The following is a 22837-nucleotide window of genomic DNA, read 5'->3' as shown; positions in this document are numbered from 1 at the left end:
CCGGCGGGTTCAACCGTCCCTTTATGTACAATAATTTAAGTTTTTAATATTATTAAATATATTGTTTATGAGATTTGTTTTAAAAGCTAATACAGTCGCGTAAACAAACTGTCTCGAACTTAAACGTTTCCTCCGACCGTCGTATTAACGCTGGTATTTAATAATAATAAACCCATGTGATCATCAAACTAACGGAGGTATCATCACTGGGTTTTGCATTTGATAAATATTAGTTGCACGGAAATCTATAATTTTCATATGATTGGTGCTTGCTTGATGCTTGGATCCATGCCGTTGGTATAATAATGATTATTGATTAATTAGCTGGTAAAGTTTTTTTTTAATATATTAAAATAATATACTTTTTATTTTTTAAAAATTTAATTTTGATATCAACAATTTAAAAAATTTAAAATTTAATTTAAAATATATTTTTAAAAAATTTAATAAAAAACCAATCAAACGATAATCAATACCAAAACTTTTTTCTTTTTATGTTAAAAAAATATTTTTTTAAATATAAGAATTTTTTATTTTTTAAAAAATAATATTTTTTCAGTTTTTTTAAATCATTTTAATATTTTAATATAAACAATAATTTTTTTAAAATAAAATTATTTCAATACATTTTAAAAAAATCCCTTTAAAATCAAACTACAGCAAAATTCTCCAACACCACTTAAATTTTTTGAAATGACAGCGTGTTCACGTTGCAAGATGTTTTGAGGACCTTTTATCCTTTTCCTCCTGGGAAAAAAATCTTCCTTGACTTTCGTTCTCTTTGCTTGATCTATCGAGATCACAAACAGTGATAGCAAGAGGTTGCCTTTATTTCTTTTAAGCTGTTAATGAATGTTGGAATGCGATGCGATATAAACTATATTTTTTAAAAATTTTAATTTTTTATTAAAAATTAAATTTTTTTACGCTTTATATTCTCTTGATATATTAATTTTAAAAATAAAATAAAAAACAACATTTCATTTTCCGTGTCCTTTTCCCTTGGTTGGATAATTAACAATGTTTAATGGATACTAACATGCCCGTAAAATCTAGCTTGATGCGACGGATCAATCAATCCACGGCGTTTCAATCCGAAACCGGAAACCCTATATGCAGGTCATCATGTGCCTACGGATACTGGGGGACAGAAAGCTCTGGTGCGGCCAATTTTCGTGGACCCATCAGCATTGATAATCACCATCCCGGCTTCCATCACGCGTCCATAGAAGTCTCTTCAGGCCACGTTGAAGCAAGTAGGGGGAAGGGGAGGGCGGCTGAGTTATAAATCGTAGATCTGAGCGTGGGATCTTATTGCTGCCGAAATTCCAGAAAAGGCAAACGGCACGGTAAAAACGCCAGGTCGTTTTCCGAGCAGGAATTCTCGTTGCGATGGCAACTGGGGGTCAGGTCGAAATGCTTGGAATATTCTTTTCAAGTCGCAATTATTCTGACTGGAATCTGATAAACTCCAAAGTTTTGGCGCTCTGTTTGCTCTTTAATTCTCTGCCATCTTAATCATACGTCTATCATAATTTCTGCTGAATAAGTTTCAGCGGCACAGGAACACGATTGCTTTGAAGAGTGATCTCCTGAAAATCATATTTCAATCTCTACTGTGTTTATCTAGGAAAAATGTTTAAAACAATGTTTTTCAGTTAAAAAAATTGGTTTGATTTTTAATTGAGTGGTTTCTTTTTATTTTAAGTGAAAAATATTTTTCAGAGATTTATAAAAAAATAAAAAAATATATTATTATTTGTTAATTATATTAAATCTAGTTATTAATTTTTTATTTTTATTTTTTTTAATTTTATTCTTTAAAATTTGATTTTTACATCAATTTTGATTTTTTTTATTATCTATTTTTCTCTTATTTTTTTAATTATATTTTTTTATTTTTAGATTATTTTTTACATCATTTTGGTTTTTTTTTTATCATCTATTTTTCTCTTAATTAAAATTTTTTATTCTTAGATTATTTTTTCTATTCTTATTTATTTTATTTAAAATAATTTTTAAAAATTTTATCATCTTTTAACTGTTAATTTTTTTTTCTATAGTTGTTTAGAACAACTTCTCGTCTCTCATGCATGATCAAGAAAAGTTAGTGTTATGGCCACTTGGACAACTTCTCGTCTCTATCAAGAAAAGTTAGTGTTATGGCCACTTTTTGTTTGGAATATAACAAGTATAATAAAAAAATTAGAAAGGTTATACAGTTGTTTAGAAATTAAGTAATATTTTATTTTATTAAAAAATAAAGTTAGAAAATACGTAAAAATGAAGCTTTCTTTTCAGATATAATATTTTTTCATCTATAAAGTTAGAAAATTAGTTTTTTAAAATTGTATCAAGTTTAAAAAAAACATAATTTTTTTCAATCCAAGTTCTCCATGATCTACACACACACACACACAAGCATTTTCTAGAATTTTTTCAATCCAAGTTCTCCATGATCTATACACACACACACACACACACACACAAGCATTTTCTAGCAATGTAAAAGATTAAGAACATTTTTTTTTTATATTTAGCTAGTGTCATAAATTTAATATAAAGATCTTTAAGTTAGAAATATAACTATTTTCATGATAATTTTCAATTCAAATGAAATAAAATTAATATTTTATAGCTATATTACCTCGAATATAGCATATTAAAATGGCTATTATAAATCATGATCTTGTTTTTTTAACAAAAAATAATTATAATCTTGAAGTATTTTTTATTTTTTTAGTGAAGAAATTATTTTTATTTTTTTACAGATAAACATGTTTTCAGTATCCTATTTGAAAAAAAAAGAAAAACTAAAAATTAAAAAGGAAAATAGATTTTTTAGTTGCTGAGCATATCCTATATATCTAGAAATTATCTATTTATGTTCAAGAGTAAAAAAGGCTAGATTGTTGATTGGAAACACTGTGATCTCAACTCTGGGATAAGTCAAGAGATAAGTTAGGAACGTATTTAAACAGGCAATCGACAGATTTATATGTGGACTTATGTGAAAATAAAATAAAATACAAGGACTAAAAGCGAGCTTGCAATTACCCCCTTCTTCACGTTGTTATTACATATTAAAATTGATTAAAGAGCTATAAAATCGAGATCAGAAAAAAATATATTAAACTTAATTGTAAAACAAATTAGATAAATTTCATGATGTGAATGGTGAATAGAAGAGTTTAAATAATATAATATTTTTCAAATAAAAATAAAAGGGTAGTTTCTTGAATAAGATATTTACTGTAAGTTATTTTTAACTTTTCTATTTAAAGTAAAAGGGAAGGTAAAAAAAAAGACAAAATTATTGCATTTTTTTTTAAAAAAGGACAACTCAACATGTTAACAAAACGACAATAATTGCATTAAAGTTCATTTTACACCGATACAAAATGTTTTGTCCATCATTCTAATTAAATGATAGTATAAGAAAATTATTACAAATTCTATAAATTAAAAAAAAGGGAGGGGCAATCATATGAAAGTACTTAAAAATTGCAAATTTCTTACCTAAGGTTTTTGGTTGTTCTTATGCCCCGCTGAGTAACTTGAAATATACTAATCCATGGAACTCCGTCAGACAACTCAGAAAGAACCTTCCCCATATACTTATTATGCCATCATTCCCTTTGATTTCCTTTTTCTTCAATCTTGCTATGCAAATCTCCTTCAATCATTCAATAATAATCAGGTAAAAATAACAAGAACCAGATAATCAAGAGAAAAGAAAGGTCATAGCCAATCCTCTCAAGACGGACAGAAAAGGATAAAAGCTCTTGCTTGTGCAGCAAAAACTCTCCTTTTATTCGACTTCTGTCTCTACAGTCCAGAACGGCACCAAAATTCTTATTTTTTCTCTCTGCGTTTAGTAAATAAGCCACCAGCCAAAAAACAAAAAACAAAAGACATTGACACTGCATCTAAAGCACTGCTTCCTTGGCTCTCTTTTTTCTGTCTTGTTACAGAGTCCCTTCGTCTCCATCTCTCCGCCTCTAGACCTCAAAACCCGACTTGAGTTTGTCAGTCACTGGTTTTCACTTCATGGGTTTATGGTAGATTTTTATTACAGGTTTTCTTGGTTCCTGTGGCTGAGCCACTTGAAATTTAAAGTGACAAAGCTAAGAAATTTATCTCTGCTTTCATCACTTCTTTTGTTTTATGAGATGTTTTTGAGTTGCTCTGTCCTGAATTGAGCGTCTCTGTTTCGTTGGATAATTGGATTTTGCTTCATTCACAGCTCTCTTTCGTTTTAAAGTCTGTAGTCTTGTTTTCTTTTCGACTTCTTTATGGATGTCGATTTCACAGCTTAACTTTGGTTTTGAACAAATCAAGTAAATATTAATTGTTTATTTTGTACCGAGTTACTCTTCTTTTCTTTTTGTTTTTCCTCTATAGTTTAGTGGTTAGTTTTAATTCTTTATTGGATTTGGGATGGATTTCAAGTAAAGAGTGGATTTTTAAACTCGTGTTTAAATTTTCTTCTTTAAAAAAATCATAGTGTTTCTGTTTTTGAGATTCGGAATCTTGGTGCTGGCTGGAGATTCTTGTGTGGACTTCATGGTTTTTAGTAGAGAGAGAGAAAGATAGAGATTGGTTTGTTTGGTGAAAGATAGAGAATTCATATGGAATTGAGTATGGGAATGACTTCAACAGTGGAGGTTGAGGAAGACAGTGACAACAATAAAGGAAGTATGTGGGATTTAGATCAGAAACTTGATCAACCCATGGATGAGGAAGCTGGAAGGCTCAGAAATACGTACATAGAAAAGGTACTGTAGTATTACAATTTCCCTTCTCTCTCCCTCAACTACAAACTAATAAATGGAGTTCAATTGTGCTTGTTGACGTCGGACAACACATGCTCCTTGTTAATGCCATTTCCCCTTCCTGGGATGAACTGATCTAGAGACCAAAACACTTATATCTGCTTGAATTTCCATTTGCAGACCCGTTTACCCTTTTCCTTAAATCACAAATGAATGAATTTAATCAGCTATAATCTCGTAACAAGGATGCTGACATTTTTGGATGTATACGATATTTCTTATTTATAGATGCATCAATTATTGTTTAATTAATTCAGTTGATTTTGGTGATTTGATGCTGATTTTTATTTTGTTTGCTAATACAATTTGGTTACTTTCAGAAGTTCTCAGCGCTTTTGCTTCTACGGCTTGCCTTCCAGAGTCTTGGAGTGGTTTATGGTGACTTGGGCACTTCTCCCTTGTACGTGTTCTACAATACATTCCCTCATGGAATCAATGATTCAGAGGATGTGATTGGAGCTCTTTCATTGATCATTTACTCGCTCACTCTTATCCCACTCCTTAAGTATGTCTTCATTGTGTGTAGAGCAAATGACAATGGTCAAGGTAAGCCAGTTTCAAAACATGACTCAGGAGTTGTGTGTTGTGCTGATTGCATGTAGCTCTGATTTTGTGGATTTATGATTTTGATTAGTGAATTTATGGTGCTATACCTAATGATGTACTGGGATGATTTCTTCCATTTTTGCTTACCTCCGAATCCCAATCATAAAGAAAATACTTTTAGAAGCGTGGATGCTATCTTGCTATTTTCTCCTTTTTGTTGCTCGAATAGTGGTGGTCTTCATAATTTTTCTTTGTTTTTGTAGTTCTCCTTGCATTGCTACAGACTTTGATAGTTAACCATGCCCGTTCCCAAGTGATCAATTGTTTCCTTCATAATTTTTTCAGTGGGTTTTGTCTGTTATAGCCCAGTTAACTGAAAGAAAACATTTTGACCTCATTTTAAACATGCACAGTACAGTGATGTTCTTGTAAAAACTCGTGTAAGAACGTCAGGTTTCAACAGTATATTTTAATTTGAATGTGTGCCTAGTGGAGCTTGCATTTGTAATTTTTCCTGCCTCGGCTATGATGAGGGACACAGTACTGGAACTTATCCTCTTCATGGAACAGGTGGAACATTTGCTCTATATTCATTACTTTGTCGGCATGCTAACGTAAGAACTATTCCAAATCAACATCGGACAGATGAAGAGCTTACAACATACAGCCGTTCCACTTTCCATGAACGATCTTTTGCTGCTAAAACTAAGCGATGGTTGGAGAGATATGCATTCAGAAGGAATGCGCTTCTTATTCTTGTCCTTGTTGGCACTTGTATGGTGATTGGGGATGGGATTCTCACTCCAGCGATATCTGGTACCTTGATGCCTTACTTGTAAATTTTGTTTGTGTTTGTCTGTCCATATATAACATGCTTATTGCTTGGACATAAAACGGATGGGTGTGATTGCAGGTTTGTGCATATGTAAAAACCTTTCAAAAATTAGCAAGATATATAGTTCTTATCCTGAAAAGAAATCATAGTGGTTTGTTTAATGTGTATTTTACAATTTATTTTAATAAGTGTTCTCCAAGTGCTTCAATGTAACAACATATTTTTTGATGCTTGGGTTACTAATGGGATCTGTTGGTAAAGAAATCCAATTGATGTATTTAAACCTCAAGAACGATTAAAGGATAAAAGTTTGATGCGATAATCTGGCTATTAGCATGTACTTGTGGTATATCCGGGGTTATGTAGCCTGTGTTTCTTTACCCATCAGTTCATATTAGTTTTTATTTATTTCAATTCCCTTGGAAATGATTAACTACACTTCTATGACAGTTCTTTCAGCTTCTGGCGGGATCAAGGTAAACCACCCCAAACTGAGTAATGGTATCTTTCTACTCCTGACAGTCAACAAAACCTTGTCTTTACTTTTTCCTCTCTGCAACTAATTGTGTTGTTTCTTTGCCTTGATTTTCTAGCAATTTTGAAGTTTTGAATCTTTAAACCAATCTGTTTTCTTTGGTGCAGATGTAGTCACAGTTGTTGCTGTTGTAATATTGGTGGGTTTGTTTAGCATGCAACACTATGGAACAGATAAAGTCAGCTGGCTCTTTGCCCCAATTGTGCTGCTTTGGTTTCTCTTAATTGGGGGTATCGGCCTGTTCAACATCTGGAAATATGATACTGGTGTTCTGAAAGCCTTTTCACCTGTATATATTTATCGGTATTTTAGAAGGGGAGGTAGAGATAGTTGGACTTCCCTGGGAGGGATTATGCTCAGTATAACTGGTAATTATCAGAATGAATTGGTGGCTCCATACTTGTTTGAAGTTTAAGTACACAAATCCTTTTCTGCCCTAATGTTTAAACCTTTTAACATTTGTGAAAAATAAAATCTAAGATTATGGTTGCATACTGATTTTTATTCTGAACTGTTACAGGTATAGAGGCACTTTTTGCTGACCTAGCCCATTTTCCGGTTTTAGCAGTACAGATTGCTTTTACAGTAGTTGTTTTTCCTTGCCTTCTTTTGGCATATTCTGGACAAGCTGCTTATCTTATGCAAAACAAGGAACACGTGGTTGATGCATTCTATCGTTCTATACCAGGTAAAAATTCTTTCACAGTTGATTTTCCTAGACTTCTATTGTTGCTTCTCTTTTTCTCTGATTACTTTTCATCTGTCTCCTGATATCTTGCTTCATTTCCTGCAACTTCTTATAGTGAGTTGTATTTGATGCAAGCATTTTACTGATATGCAATTCAAAATAGAGCAAGAGAAGTAATGAGAGCACAGAGTAACAGAATAAGTTCTCTTGTAGGCTGTGAATTTTGAGGCCTGCTTATTACATGTAAGAAATGAAAATTTATAAGTTCTTCTTCAAAGAGAGATCTTGGGGATTGAGAATACCTTGCAACCTAAGAGAGAATGGGAAATCCAGTGTTTAAACTCAAAATTTTCAATTTACAAAATTTTATATGTTGGGCTCACTGTTAGGCTGTGGTGAAACTCTCAGATATGATATGAAGAAATGATTCATGGTCACTGTAAATCATTGTTTGAAAATTTATTATCCCGGTTGTTTGAACAAATTGCTAGAATGACTTTCATTTGGAGAAGCACAAAACATGTTTGAGAATTATAAGTCCCTTTTTGATTTTGAGATTCATGAAAAGTGGCTAATGTGGGAATTTCAGATCTCGTTTATCTTAAATAAAACCTTGGTAGTTATTCAATGATCTCAGAAAAGGAAAAGTCCATCAAGAGTATCCAGCTTTATGGAATCCTTATGGATTTGCATGAAGTTATCCACATGCTTGTAATATGGAATTAAAAAAATCCACTCAGCGTACTTTACTCCAAACATATGGTTCGACCATAAAAATTTTGGGACCAAGCTCAAAGAACAATTTCCTGTGTTGGCCATAGTTTTATTTTTTAATACTCGTGACTGTTCAGGCCTTTGTAGCTCCACTTCCCGATGAATTTCTTATTGTAGCTTGAAGTTCTTAGTAAGGTTGTGATACCATCCTCACAATGGTCTTGCTCTTCCTCACAATAGTCTTGCTCTTCCCAAAGATACAAAATTTTGATAAAGGTGTGTCAGTGGACAGATGCTAATTCACACTTCTTTCTTTGCAGATAGTATATATTGGCCAGTGTTCATTGTTGCAACTGCAGCTGCTGTGGTCGCAAGTCAGGCTACCATATCCGCAACTTTTTCAATAATCAAGCAAGCCCTTGCACTTGGATGTTTCCCAAGGGTCAAAGTTGTACATACATCAAAAAAGTTCTTGGGCCAGATATATATTCCAGATATGAATTGGATCCTTATGATTCTTTGCATCTGTGTCACTGCTGGTTTCCAGAACCAAAGTCAAATTGGTAATGCTTATGGTAAGTTTATTAAAGAGTGTGATTTCTGTGTGTGTGGACAAGTGGCATGAAACTAGCCTGATCCTGTGTGATATCGTTCTGGATTTTTTTTTTTTTAAAAAAAACAAGAATCATCTTTTGTTTTGCTAACCTTTTAACCGTTGCTATGGCGCTTTTCTTAACTTTTTTGGAACGAGTTCCAAGAGCTTCATAAAATGTGTTGCGGAGAGTAACAGGTTGTGCTTTTCCAAGTCTCTTGTTTAAAGTAACTCGTGATTACTTAAAGAAGCAGATCCAAGCCAAATTTCTCTGGCCAGATTTTGCTCATATGTTTTGTTTCATTAATTTTTTCTACAATATGCTGGTACATTTCAATTTATTGTTTATGACGCATTGCTCGAAATTGAAAAAAAAAAATTCTCTGCAACAACAGGGACAGCAGTTGTGATAGTCATGCTGGTAACCACTTTGCTAATGATTCTAGTCATGTTAATGGTATGGCGCTGCCATTGGATTCTTGTCATGCTCTTCACTGGCTTGTCACTGGTAGTAGAATGCACCTACTTCTCTGCTGTGCTCTTCAAGATTGATCAAGGTGGGTGGGTTCCCCTTGTGATTGCAGCGGCCTTTCTTGTCATCATGTATGTTTGGCATTATGGTACGTTGAAACGCTACGAGTTTGAGATGCACAGTAAGGTTTCCATGGCATGGATTGTAGGGCTTGGCCCCAGTTTAGGACTGGTGAGGGTCCCCGGGATAGGACTTGTGTACACCGAGCTTGCAAGTGGGGTCCCCCACATCTTTTCTCACTTCATCACAAATCTACCTGCCATACATTCTGTTGTTGTTTTTGTCTGTGTGAAGTACCTCCCTGTCTACACGGTCCCTGAAGAAGAGAGATTTCTTGTCAAGCGAATTGGACCAAAGAATTTTCACATGTTCCGGTGTGTTGCAAGGTATGGATATAAAGACCTTCACAAGAAAGATGAAGATTTTGAGAAAAAACTTTTTGATAGCCTCTTCTTGTTTGTTCGGCTCGAGTCAATGATGGAGGGATGTTCAGACTCAGACGAGTATAGTTTATATGGTCAGCAAACTGAGCGGTCAAGAGAAGCCCTTATTAATAATAATGGAAATATAACCTCATCATTTGCAGATCCCACTATTTCATCCACTGACTCGATCGTGCAGATCAAGTCTCCATCACATGCAAATTTTACCGTGAGGTCGTCTGGTCAAACAAGCAGCCAGACTGAGGTCGACGAGAGAGAATTTTTGAATAATTGCAGGGATGCTGGGGTGGTGCACATAATGGGGAATACAGTGGTGAGAGCTAGGAGGGATTCAAGATTATACAAGAAGATAGCTGTTGATTACATATATGCATTTCTTAGGAAAATTTGTAGGGAAAACAGTGTGATTTTTAATGTTCCCCATGAGAGTCTCTTGAACGTCGGACAGATATTCTATGTATAAATATTTTTTTTCTTGTAAAACAGTAATAAGAGCAAGTATGCCGTCTCGTATTTTGAAGGAATCAGGCAACATGCGGTCTTCGATGCCATTAATCTTGAGAAATACTGAATATTAGCAGCGTGATTGAGTGCAATGAGAAATGGTTTTTTTTTTTTTGGCAAAAAACAAAGGCGTCCCGGAGTTTTCGCTACAAATTTGGACTACAACGCATAAATCAATATTGATTACCAGTTTCGTCTGTTCAGCAGAAAGCCTTCCTTGTCCTCAAGTAACGTAGGACCAGAGACATGTGAGAAAAACATCAAATGAAGTTCTTATTTATTTATTTTTACGTTAAGAGATTTTTATTTTCTTTTGGGAGAGGGGTCGTGAGTGCCATTGTCTCTGTTCCCAAACAGCATCAAATAGGTTTTAAGTGGCTGGCTCCAATTTGATCCTAAACCTGTGGGTTGGTCACGAGTCGACTTAAGCATTTCCAATTATGATAGTTGCAAAGTAAGGCCAAAGCTGATGCAGTTAATTTGAGAAAAAGGCAAGCTTTTATGGAGAGAAAGGAAAAGGAGAGCATGAGGAAGCAGAGGGTGACAGACAAAGAGAAACGCAGAAACAGATGGTTAAAATTCATTTCATTTTTTCGTCATTGTGTTTACGAACTTGTACATCTACTTTACTAGTCTCTAAACAGCCCAACTCAGAGTCTAAGTCCACTCTAAAATAGGCCTATATCTTCTATTCTAGACATTCTAAATTTAATAGTCCTGCCCTCCCCAATCTTGCATTAGTTGCAGATTTGCACCTTTATGTGATGAGGATTTCTTTTCTTTTTCTTTTTCTTCTTCTTCTAACAAGATGATAACACAAACATTATTTGCAAATGCATTAAAAACATATATATACTTTTTATTTGTTTTAGAAGACATCAACAAGAGAAAATAGCTACAAATCATAAAATAGATGTGTGAATAATCAAATTGCACCAAAAACATTTTTTTATGTTTTTTTGCTTTTTATTTTTTTGAAAATTTAAAAAATAGAGGGTTAGAATTGAATTATGAGAACTAAATCTTCCCACTTCATTTTAGAGCTACCTAACTTTATATGCCAACTAAAAGCAAGTCTAGCCAAGCTTTCACTAAAATAATAAGATTAATGGTTTTTCTCATGAATAACTTCAATCATTTTAGAAATCTAAGGTAAGTCTTAAGATATTAAGCTTATGTGCACTTGATAATTTTAGGAGTAATTGATTTTCTTAGAAATGTAAGCATTTGACATGTGATATGTTTTATTAGCTAAAAGATAATCATACAAGTTTTTATCTTCAATGGTTTTAAGGTTAATCTTCAATGTCAGCATTTTTCTCTTAAGACTATAATTGATGTCTATGTTGGATCAACTTGTTAACATATTTCTTAAAACCTTGACAATAAACAATGAAATAACCCATGTCTCTTGCACTATACTAACACTTAACATTATTGTTGTATTATTTAGGAAAAGGTAGTTGGATGAGTTCAAACAATTAAGGCGTTTTCTAGCATGTATTCACAATATATTAATAAGGGGAATTGAAAAAAGAGATGGTTTGTGGAGTTTCCTTATATAGCTTGGACTTTGCGTGTTTTGAGGAGTTTGATATCCATGCTAACATAAGGATGAAGGTGTTTGAGGTATTTAGTTTCTATAAAAGAATGCAAAATATTGTTTGAATGAAGAAAAAATATCAACAATAGTTTGTAATGGATTTAATAGAATAACAATATAAGCTTTTGATGATCCTAGAGAGTTTAAAGTAACAAATGACAAGCCTTAATTAATTGGATAGGCATTTGAAATTCTTTTTGATAAGGGTGTGTGGGAGGAGATAGTTGGGAACAATTAAAGATATTATTTAGACCGATATAAGAGAACAAAAAAATAGACATAATCATGGTGAGCTTTATAATATTAGCTTTTGTGCGTAAAGATTTTCTCTCACAATTTTTAGAGCGAATAGTTCATTCTATCAAATCAGTTAGCTAAGTTATTTCATCTTTTTAAAAATGGATTTGATTCTGTATGATCTGAGCTCTCTCTTTATCTTTCATAGCTTGGATTATTACTAGTTTTGTAAGAAAAGTGAACTTTCAAAATATAGTTTGTATTTGTTTCCTCTCTCTCTTGTAAAAACTTAATCTACCTATATAAATAAAAATACTCATAAAAAATATATAGCTTATTGGATATGGAGTAGCTTTTTTGTAAGGGTAATAATAGTTGTCAAATCTTTTACGATATATTTCACTAATTGGATTGTCTTGTCACCTTTTTTTGAAATTTTATGACTTTCTCAAGATTTCACACATATTATGCCTATATATTATGATTACCAAGGAGAAACTCTATTGGAAAGTTTTATCATATCCACTACTTTATAAGTTAAATAACTAAATTAGTCTTAAAAAGTCACTTGTTACATAGTTAATAGTCTTAATGGGTTGAATCTAGGCCTACAACACATAAAACATATAAATAGGAGCAATGCCATATCGGTTACTAATCACAATTAAGTAGATTATTCATGAAAGTTCGGTGATTTCACGAGTGTTACTCGGGTTAAAGACTGTTGAGACACCATTAATTTCTCATGCTAACTTAAAACAATGCATATGATAAAAGTATTATGTAGTGGGTGCATAAATATAATTTCATTTCCAATCTAGATAAATCAATAAAAAGAGACAATGCATAAAATAAAAGCATATAAAAATTGATCATATATAATAATAATAATAATAATAATAATAAGAGACGGACACACATTAATCACTTTAGGAAGATAAGTGCAACAAAGGTATTTAAATAATGCATCAAAGCACAACTACCACATTATCATTAAAAAACAAACAAACAAATCTTAGCCCTAAACCAAGTCTCTAGTGGAGTCTATATTCTGTTATAAGTGGTATTTTAACCAGTTATATGTAAAAAGAGTAAAAAAAAATAAAAATAAAGTTGTTAAGTTTTATGATAACTAAAAAATCTTAACTAATCTTTAAAGGTTCTAGATAAGAGGTTGATTATATAACAGAGAATATAACAATTATCTTATTTATCCTATCCTAAAATAAGCTACTTTTTGATTGTTTTCAATAATAAAAGATACTTATTATACTTAAATGCTAAGAATTTGCCTAAACTACTATATATGTGTTTATTATTAAGATGTTAAAGATTACTATGACCTAAGATAATGATTTATGACTTCAATATGATAACAAGACCTAATCCTCAATTTTAGAATATGAATGTTGAGTTTAAAAGGATGATGAACAAATTATAAACATAAATATTTTTAAGATTATATTGATTGAAATAAATTTGAAGGCCACCACTCACATTTTATGTATATAGATGATGTCAAGTTAACTCAATCTAAATTCACTCATTATAGTATGAGGATATAACATGGTCTAAAAAATATCTAATTAAACATATATATATATATTCAAAATTAAAATTTCATAAATAATAAATATAAACGTTAAAGTTATATTTATAAACCAAGGTCTAGAACAATATTTACAAAATGTTTATTATATGTATTTTTTTTAAAATAAATATATAAATGTTGTCACTTTGAAAGTAATCCCTTTAGTAGGTTAGTGGTTGATTGAATAGTCAAGAAAACAGAGCAACAGTGTATTGTCAAGGGCATTTTAGAATTTACAGATCCAAATTCATACATTCAATAAAAATGATATATTTTAAAAATAATAGCATGTATCAACCATTCCCATTTTTCTTTCAAGTTTTGTAGACAAAATCAATTGAAAGATCATAACATCCCTGAGTTGAATCTTAGATATAAAAAAGAACAATTAATATATAACATTAGAGAAATAAATTCCATCATAGAAATACAATGGCCTTGGAATGCATACTTTAGTCATGTATTAACCAACTATATTATTTGTTAGACAACATCAAAAGTGAAGGGAAATATAATGCAAATAGTTAAGGATATGTATATTAAAAGAGAAGTTTAATTTGAAGCTTATAAAAGTTAAGACCTGATAAGAAATGCTAGAGTTGATTGAACCATGTATATGATGTTTGTTTGAGTTTATAAAGAGACTTGTGAAGTTTGCATGCAGAAGAAATGTGAGGATGAACAAAACCTAGAGACTACTACATGCAAACATCAATTGTTAAAAATATATTATAAACATCTAACTGATAAATAAACTAACTTTTAGAAATAGCAATAACCAAAAACCTGATTTGATTAGATCTTGTTAAAGTTAGTATCTTTTTTTAAACAAAAAAGTTGTGCAAGGAAAACACAAGTTTTTAATACCTATGAGCCCATCTATCTAAGCTTGACAAGTACCACTGTAATTAAATTTGGTTCCTTATTCAGTGTGTGCCGAATTAATATCTTCTTTCTCTAGTTGATTAAGTGTTTCATTAGGATCCACCTTCAAAATCCGTTTGTTAAAATCTGAAGACATTAACACCCTTCATCTCTAGTCTCCATCTCCCTGATTTATTAATCTTTAGCGCCGACAACCTCTATCTTTAGTTTATGCCTCTTTCCTCTTCGAGCTTTTGCAATTATTTGTAAGATAGAACTTTTGAGATTTATAATAAGGAGCTTTTTTTCCTCTCTTTCTCTCTTATGCATGTTATGATTATGATTATGGATAAAAAATAGCATGTGGTTATGAATTAGGCTGAAGTTTGTAAGTAGAAACTTATATAACTTGTTTCTTTTGATTATTTGATTATGATAAACAAAGCATGCATATTTTTGATTGGCCAACGAGATTCTCGTCACTTTCTATTTCTTCATTATCAAGAATTGGAACTGGAGAGCTTTTTAACATTGATGTTATGTTTTTAATGAATGTTTGTGGATGAAAGTTATCTGAGAACTCATTTAAGATCTGCTGACTCAATTGATCGAACATTCATCACATCCTAAAGATATTTGTTTTGTTGGCTAGACTGTCAAATCATACATGCTTCCTAGAACTAAGAGTAAGATTGTTGTTTACTTTTGACATGGACAATACCACTAACTAATAACAGGAACCTAAATAGGTTATGTTTATAATGATGCTAGAAAATTTCTTTAATTTTGTTTAAGATTCTTTGGTTAAGATGATTTATCTTTATTATTTATGATCAGAACTAAAGGCAATTATTATATGTTCTTGATGTCTATTTATTGTTGGCTTCATGTTCATATTTATACAAGATAACTAGATGTCAATTCCCATTTAGAGATTTAAACTAGCAAATTTGATCTATTATTGCTAATATCCAAGATTTAAAGGTTTAATACAAAAGATTTGTTAATAAAACTTCAAAAGATTTAAGTAAATAAGAAATTGTTAAAGCTCAATTTAAAACAAGCATTGGATTTCTAGTTTTTAAAGGGAAAAACTAAATTGAATCAAGTTCAATGAGATCAATTTAAATTAATTTTCAATTTGATTTGGATCAAGATTTTTAGAAATTAAAAAAACTAGTTTGATTAAATTATTTTACTTCAAATTAAATCGGACAAAACCATTAACACCCCTTCTTATTGTAGATACCTTTTACTAACCATGTCTTTGCTTTGTGTCAAATCCGTGTTAGGCTTAGGAACCAAGTCCTCTCATTCGTTGTAACTTGACTTCAAGTCGTTGTGTTTGCTCCCACAAAAAATAAAAAAAAGAGTCAACGCATCTGTAGCATGTTCACTTCGGTTAAAAGTAAATGAACATCATCAATAGTGGTAGAATTGCATTGATACACTCGCTCACAGTTGAATGCTCCTCCACAGAGTTCTTACCACTCTCATTATTAAAAAATTTCTTACACCCCGAACATGGAAACTCCGTACCGAATGAGCTGTTTCGACAGTAAGAGATTAAATACTTGAAGTTGGATCGTTGGATCCCTTTTTTTTAATTCATTCAAACCGTACAATTCAGACAAGTCAACATCTACTTTTGAGATGCTATATTTACCCTTGCTCGTTGAAAAATAATAATAAAATTTCTTCCATAATATTAATATCAATGTCTGAATCGATTAAAAGAAGAAGGTAACTCAAAATTACTAGATGATGCCGTCATTTACGCAGCTGTTACAGATTTGCGTAAATATTACGTACTGTAAAAATGCTGATGCATGCCCAACAAAAAGGCATGATGGCATGTTGCTAAAAGCCTTTGCTGAAGTTACAGGAACCTTTATAAAATACATTCTAGGGTTGTCCTTCATTGTCATTATTATTATTTTTTAAATAATTATTTATGTTAAGATATATTAATAATATATATTTTTTATTTTTAAATCAATATATTAAAATAATTTAAAAATACTAAAAACATGTTAATTTAAAAAAATAAAAGATTTTTAAATTCTTTTAAAAATCCTTTTAGAAAGAAGCAGCCCAACAACTACAACGTTTTATGCACAAGAGCACTGACAAAACTAGACAAAACTAGGGTTGGGTTGTCTTCATTTCCTCCTTTTGCTTCATGGGTTTTTGTTGAATTTTTAGTATCTTCACTTTGTTGGCACTGAATGAATTATAGATTTCAACTTTGGCTCTGAAGGAAAACTGAATTTAGTGAACTCGGCTCTAATTATCTATTGTCAAGGTTTGGAAATCTTGCTTTATTTGCTGAAATGAGCCCATCTTGTTTACTCTATAGATAGTGTGATATTTCTTTTGTTTATATCTCAGTTGGGATTTCGTTGGTTTATTTGAACTGAAGAAGCAACTGCATCTTGGATTTGGTTTATGCTTTGTATCTTGTAGTTGAGGAAATAAGAAATTTTGGATCCTCATGTCATTTTCTTCAAGTTGAATTCATTCTTGTCTGATTTGCGGATTTTGAGTTGTGATTCGCTTAGGTATTAGCACGAGGAAGAGACAGTGATGGTATTGGACTTGGGGGTTGGTGTAAGTGTACGGACCGTTTAACTTCTGCTGCGAATGGCTACTGGAGGAAAGAGTAATGAAGAAATTGATTATAAAAGTAGAATCGGGATTTTGGATCAGAATCTTGATCAACCCATGGACGCAGAAGCTGAGAAGCTTACGAACAAGTACGAGGATGAGGTATAATGTCACCGTTTGTTCTTTTCAATACCTTGCCAAGCGAACTGTTTCAAAAGCCAACAATATATTTTTGAAAGAACAGTTTACCGAATGAGCTTGTTTATTATTTAATGTAATAACAACAGATGAAACTGTAGGAATGATATTATAAATTTTGTTGAATTAAAGCTTGCATTAGAGTCGATGGCATGCTATACAGGCATGGCAGCCTACACTATGAGAATAAAAAGACTGATAATGTGGTTGATTTGCACCCTGCTTTTATTCTTTGTGCTAATTCTGCTTTATTTCTTTCAGAAATTCTCTCGATTACTGCTTATGCAGCTTGCTTTCCAAAGCCTTGGAGTGGTCTATGGAGATTTAGGCACGTCTCCTTTGTATGTCTTCTACAATACGTTTCCAAATGGAATTGAAGATCCAGAGGATTTAATTGGAGCTCTATCATTGATCATATATTCCCTTACTCTTATCCCGCTCCTGAAGTATGTTTTCATTGTTTGTAGAGCAAATGACAATGGCCAAGGTAAATCATTAACTTGTTTTTATTGAAATTCAATTATAGCAATAAAAAGAGATGAAAAAATTTGCTTACATTACAATATTGACATTAGTATAGTATGCGATGACATGATATTTTTGGAACTATGAATATTGTTATGGTCCCGGCTTGTGTACATAGTGGAAATGATCATTAATAAAAACAAAAGTACTTTTATTCAAACATGTCAACATGCAATGTAAAACCAAATGCACATGATTAATCAGTACAGGGTACTTTAGACTTCCGCTTGCATTTATGTACTAAAACGAAAAGAATAGTCTCCAACCAGCCATCTTGAAGGCAATGATGTTCTCGCATATTTTTTTTCTGGTTATGTAAATAAAATGTATAGAATATTAGATGACTTTTGAAAATCTTAATGTAAAGGAAAGCTAAGTATCTTCTCTTACACATGTTGGAAAAAAAACATGGATTTATTTATTATGGAGTGTCATATACATCTTGCTGTGATCTGACAAAAGTTCCAATTTTCCAGACTGGTTGGACTGATTTTCATTTTTATGCTAATATGTAAAAGGTGATTTATGTTCTTTAACTTTCTATTTTCTCTGATATTACCATGTATTCAATGATTTCACTTCCTGCCTATAAAGTGAAGCATAATGTAGCAGTATCCTTCTTTTAGCAAGGAATGTATTTGTATCTGAAGCCAGTAAAGAACTAGTAAGTTTCTTGGAACTTATCCCATTCATCATGCAGGTGGGACATTTGCTCTTTATTCACTACTATGTCGACATGCAAATGTGAAGACTATTCATAATCAAGATCGTACAGATGAGCAGCTAACTACTTATAGTCGTGCCACATTCCATGAGAATTCTTTTGCTGGAAAGACCAAGAGATGGTTGGAGGAACATACCTTCAGGAAGAATGCGCTTCTTGTTCTTGTTCTTGTTGGCTCTTCCATGGTAATTGGTGATGGGATTCTTACACCAGCTATATCAGGTTTCCTTCCCTTAGAACCACTATCTGTCCTCCTATCTTTTTACCAGAGCTGTTTGTTTCACGGAATTGTGATAGATAAGCAGAGTGTATCTATAATCCAACACGTGTATATGCCATGAAAATACAAGCAATGAATTGCAGGGTGTGGGATGGTCCATGGACGAGAGAAGAAAAACTCATCGTCTCTGATAACAATTTTTCACCAATAGTTTAACATATGGATTTTGGTCAGTGGTTAGAATAAATTAGCTCCTTTAGTATTTGCAGAGATATGTAGTCATGTTTGTTTAAATAACTCAGCAGAGCACAAAAAAATTGCCATTTAGTTTCAGACTTTCACCACCTTCTCTAGCATGTTGAATGCATAAGAAGAAAAGGTAGGAAAATATATAAAACTCACAGTACCATCAAATGTGACAAAATTACTTAACCATCCATCAAAGTCATCCAAGGCAAACATAATGCAGGTGCTTATGTATGTGTGTCAAAGGTTTAAAATAAAGCTGGATTAGAAGTCCTTTGCTTTAATTAAAATAACTAAATGATGCAAAATTTTCATTTGTAGGAACACGTTTCAAACTATGATAAATTTATTTGCATTATGTCTGGTTGCAAAACATAATAGGAGTGCCATATTAAAAACTGTTGGAGTGATGAAGAGTGCATATGCTCGGATACCCTGGGTTATGTTCTGGACTAACTGAAACGTTTTTGTCTTTTAGTGCTTATGCACATAAGTCCACATATGGAAGACTTCATTCCAACTTTGATAAATCAACAAAAATTATGTGGCTAATACATGTATCTTTCTTTCTTTGCTACATGTGGCAGTGCTGTCTGCTGTTCAAGGAATCAAGTTAGAGCACCCCAAGATGAGTAGTGGTATCTTCCTACTGAAATTGAACAGCTTCTTGCATTTACATCAACTTAAACATTTGTCCACTAATATTATGTTTTAAAGTATCAATCAGTTACTATTTCTCTGTGCATCAGATGTGGTTGTGCTTGTTGCTGTTGTCATATTAGTAGGCTTGTTCAGCATGCAACACCATGGTGTGGATAGGGTTAGTTGGCTCTTTGCACCAATTGTGCTCCTTTGGTTTCTCTTGATTGGAGGGATTGGCTTATTCAACATTTGGAAATATGATACGGGTGTTCTGAAAGCCATTTCACCAGTGTACATATATCGTTATTTCAGAAGGGGAGGGAGAGACAGTTGGCTGTCCCTCGGAGGTATCATGCTTAGCATAACAGGTGAACTCTGAGTTTTCATTTGATTTAAGTTCGCTTTTATTTTTAACCCTTTTGACATTCATCAAACTTGTGTACAATAAACTGGTGACTTTACTTGTCTTGAAATATTACAGGAACTGAGGCCCTCTTTGCAGACCTATCTCATTTTCCTGTACCGTCTATACAGATTGCTTTCACAACAGTTGTTTTTCCCTGCCTACTTCTTGCCTATTCTGGACAAGCTGCCTACCTCACGAAGAACACAAGTCATGTAGTTGATGCATTTTACAGCTCTATTCCAGGTTTACAATGACTTCCTCCATTTCTATTTTCATAGGGTGCCTGACTATTGTGACTGGAATGGCATGGAAATGAGAAATAAAATTGGGAGCATCAAATAATATGTGAACATGATTTTTGTCATAAAAATCGGAAAAACCTGTCAGCAAATGGTGCTTACATGGATAGAAAGCACTGGGAACAGAGAACAGTTAAATCCATTGCTGTGAAAGTATTTACACCTAAATCTGTTGGAAAATTGCAAGTTTATACAAGAATCTCTATTATAAACACCAACAATTATTACCTCCAAGAAGAGTACGTGTTAATGACAAACAGCAAATCACTCACTAATGATAGGTACATCTTCTCCAAAACTCTGGGAGAAGTAATTCTTATAAATTTTTGAAGAGAAACAATGGAGCTGGTTCTGTTTATCAACTGAATTACTTTAACATGGCTGCTATGTTTTTTAATCCTTTCCTCTTTAGTAATTGACAAATTGAACAAATGAATGGGCCCAGCACTTTGTGTAACAAAAACCCAAGAAAGCAGTCTCTGATAGTATGATTTAGTTATTAATCTAAAAACATCTTTTCCTGTTTTGTTTTTGCCTGGATTTTTTTTTTCGTGAAAATCGACAGAATGTTGTCAAATGTGGTTGATGGAATTGGAATTTTTATAATCTAAATCGGGTAACATTTATCATTCTGCAGATAGCATTTATTGGCCAGTACTTCTAGTTGCAACTGCAGCTGCTGTTGTTGCAAGCCAAGCCACCATATGTGCAACTTTTTCATTAATCAAGCAGGCCCTTGCACTTGGTTGTTTTCCCAGAGTTAAAATTGTACATACATCAAAAAGGTTTCTAAGCCACATATATATTCCAGACATTAATTGGATCCTTATGATTCTCTGTGTTGGTGTGACAGCTGGTTTTAAGAATCAAAGCCAAATTGGAAATGCTTCTGGTATGTTCATGCGTTGTCAAATGTTATGAAGTTAATAAGATCTTTTATGTCTTTGGTTAAAAATTTGATAAACTCTGTATATTATTTCTTTTCATGACAGGGACTGCAGTCGTCATAGTCATGCTGGTGACCACATTGCTTATGATTCTAGTCATGCTATTAATATGGCGTTGCCATTGGGTTCTTGTCCTGATATTCACGGGTTTATCACTGGTAGTGGAGGGTACTTACTTTTCTTCTGTGCTCTGTAAGGTCAATCAAGGTGGTTGGGTTCCTCTTGTGATCGCCTTAGCATTTTTTATCATCATGTATGTGTGGCATTATGGTACCAAGAAACGTTACGAGTTTGAGGTGCACAGTAAGGTTTCAATGGCATGGATTCTTGGGCTTGGTCCCAGTTTAGGACTAGTTCGTGTCCCTGGAATCGGACTTGTATACACTGAACTAGCAAGAGGAGTGCCACGCATTTTTTCCCATTTCATCACAAACCTGCCTGCCATCCATTCAATAGTTGTTTTTGTCTGTGTGAAGTTCCTTCCTGTCCACACAGTTCCTGAAGGAGAGAGATTCCTTGTAAAGCGAATAGGACCCATTAATTTCCGTATGTTCCGTTGTGTTGTAAGATATGGGTATAAAGACCTCCATAAAAGAGATGAAAGTTTTGAGAAAACACTCTTTGAAGGTCTCTACACATTTGTCCGAATTGAGTCCTTGATGGACGGGTGTTCAGACTCAGACGACTACAGTATATGTGACCAGGAAACTGAGCAGCCAAATGATGTTCCTCTGAATCACTCCAGCAACACAATGCCATTGAACATGGATGGAACGATTTCATCAGGAGATTCAATCGTGTCTCTTAATGGCCATCTGCATAATAACACTGCCATCGCATCATCTGGTCTTCTAAGCAACCCAGCTGAGGTAAATGAGTTAGAATTTTTGGGTGTCTGTAGAGATGCCGGTGTTGTGCACATACTGGGGAATACAGAGATTCTGGCACGCAGGGATTCAAAGTTCTATAAGAAAATAGCAATCGATCATATATATGCTTTTCTTAGGAAGATATGCAGACAGAACAGTGCAGCTCTCAATGTTCCACATGAAAGTCTCTTAAATGTAGGACAAATCATTCATGTATAGCCATTTGGTAGGGTAGTAAAAGAAGAGTGAGTCATGTTTGCTGTCTTCAACTGGAATTGTTTTCTTGGAGCATAAATGTTTTACCCAAATTTGTTCTTTCCTTGGGCGGGAGCCATTTGAAGGTGACTTGCAACTTTAACACGCGTTGACACTAGCTTCCATGATTCCATAATTGACTCTCATTGATAGCTCGCAAAACTTATTAATCAAAAGCTAAAGAAGACAAGAAGGCTGGTGACTAGCTATCACCTGAACCAACAGTAATGTTGATCGCAGATCTGGTAGTGTTTGGCTTCCCTCATGATGACCGTATATATATTATGACCTTGGACAAATAAACAATTGAAAGATTATTAACTATCATTTTAAATACAAATAGTTTCAGATAGTAATCACTACCAGGAAATTCTTGGGAA

At 33.0% G+C, this 22837-nt stretch overlaps 2 protein-coding genes across 3 annotated transcripts; both read left to right on the top strand.

The window, feature by feature from the left end:
• Positions 1 to 3689: 3689 nt before the first annotated feature.
• Positions 3690 to 10271, top strand: LOC105121397 (potassium transporter 11-like). Its single transcript, XM_011020015.1, has 8 exons — positions 3690 to 4778; positions 5156 to 5381; positions 5952 to 6197; positions 6667 to 6717; positions 6859 to 7119; positions 7272 to 7439; positions 8474 to 8728; positions 9141 to 10271. The coding sequence occupies exons 1-8, from the start codon at positions 4632 to 4634 to the stop codon at positions 10181 to 10183; spliced, it is 2397 nt and encodes a 798-aa protein (XP_011018317.1). The 5' UTR covers positions 3690 to 4631; the 3' UTR covers positions 10184 to 10271.
• A 6354-nt stretch (positions 10272 to 16625) lies between these two features.
• Positions 16626 to 22590, top strand: LOC105121396 (potassium transporter 10-like). 2 transcript variants are annotated; one of them, XM_011020013.1, is made up of 9 exons: positions 16626 to 16824; positions 17081 to 17288; positions 17586 to 17811; positions 18550 to 18795; positions 19627 to 19677; positions 19789 to 20049; positions 20163 to 20330; positions 21024 to 21278; positions 21379 to 22590. In XM_011020013.1, the coding sequence occupies exons 2-9, from the start codon at positions 17163 to 17165 to the stop codon at positions 22419 to 22421; spliced, it is 2376 nt and encodes a 791-aa protein (XP_011018315.1). In that variant the 5' UTR covers positions 16626 to 16824; positions 17081 to 17162; the 3' UTR covers positions 22422 to 22590. The 2 variants fall into 2 exon arrangements, with proteins under 2 accessions (XP_011018315.1, XP_011018316.1); XM_011020014.1 differs by having other exon boundaries at positions 17066 to 17288.
• Positions 22591 to 22837: the final 247 nt, after the last annotated feature.

Source organism: Populus euphratica, unplaced genomic scaffold (assembly GCF_000495115.2).
Source record: "Populus euphratica unplaced genomic scaffold, PopEup_1.0 scaffold25.1, whole genome shotgun sequence".
NCBI lineage: Eukaryota > Viridiplantae > Streptophyta > Magnoliopsida > Malpighiales > Salicaceae > Populus > Populus euphratica.
Note: the sequence above shows the minus strand (reverse complement) of the source record. Positions and strands in the feature narration are given on the sequence as shown.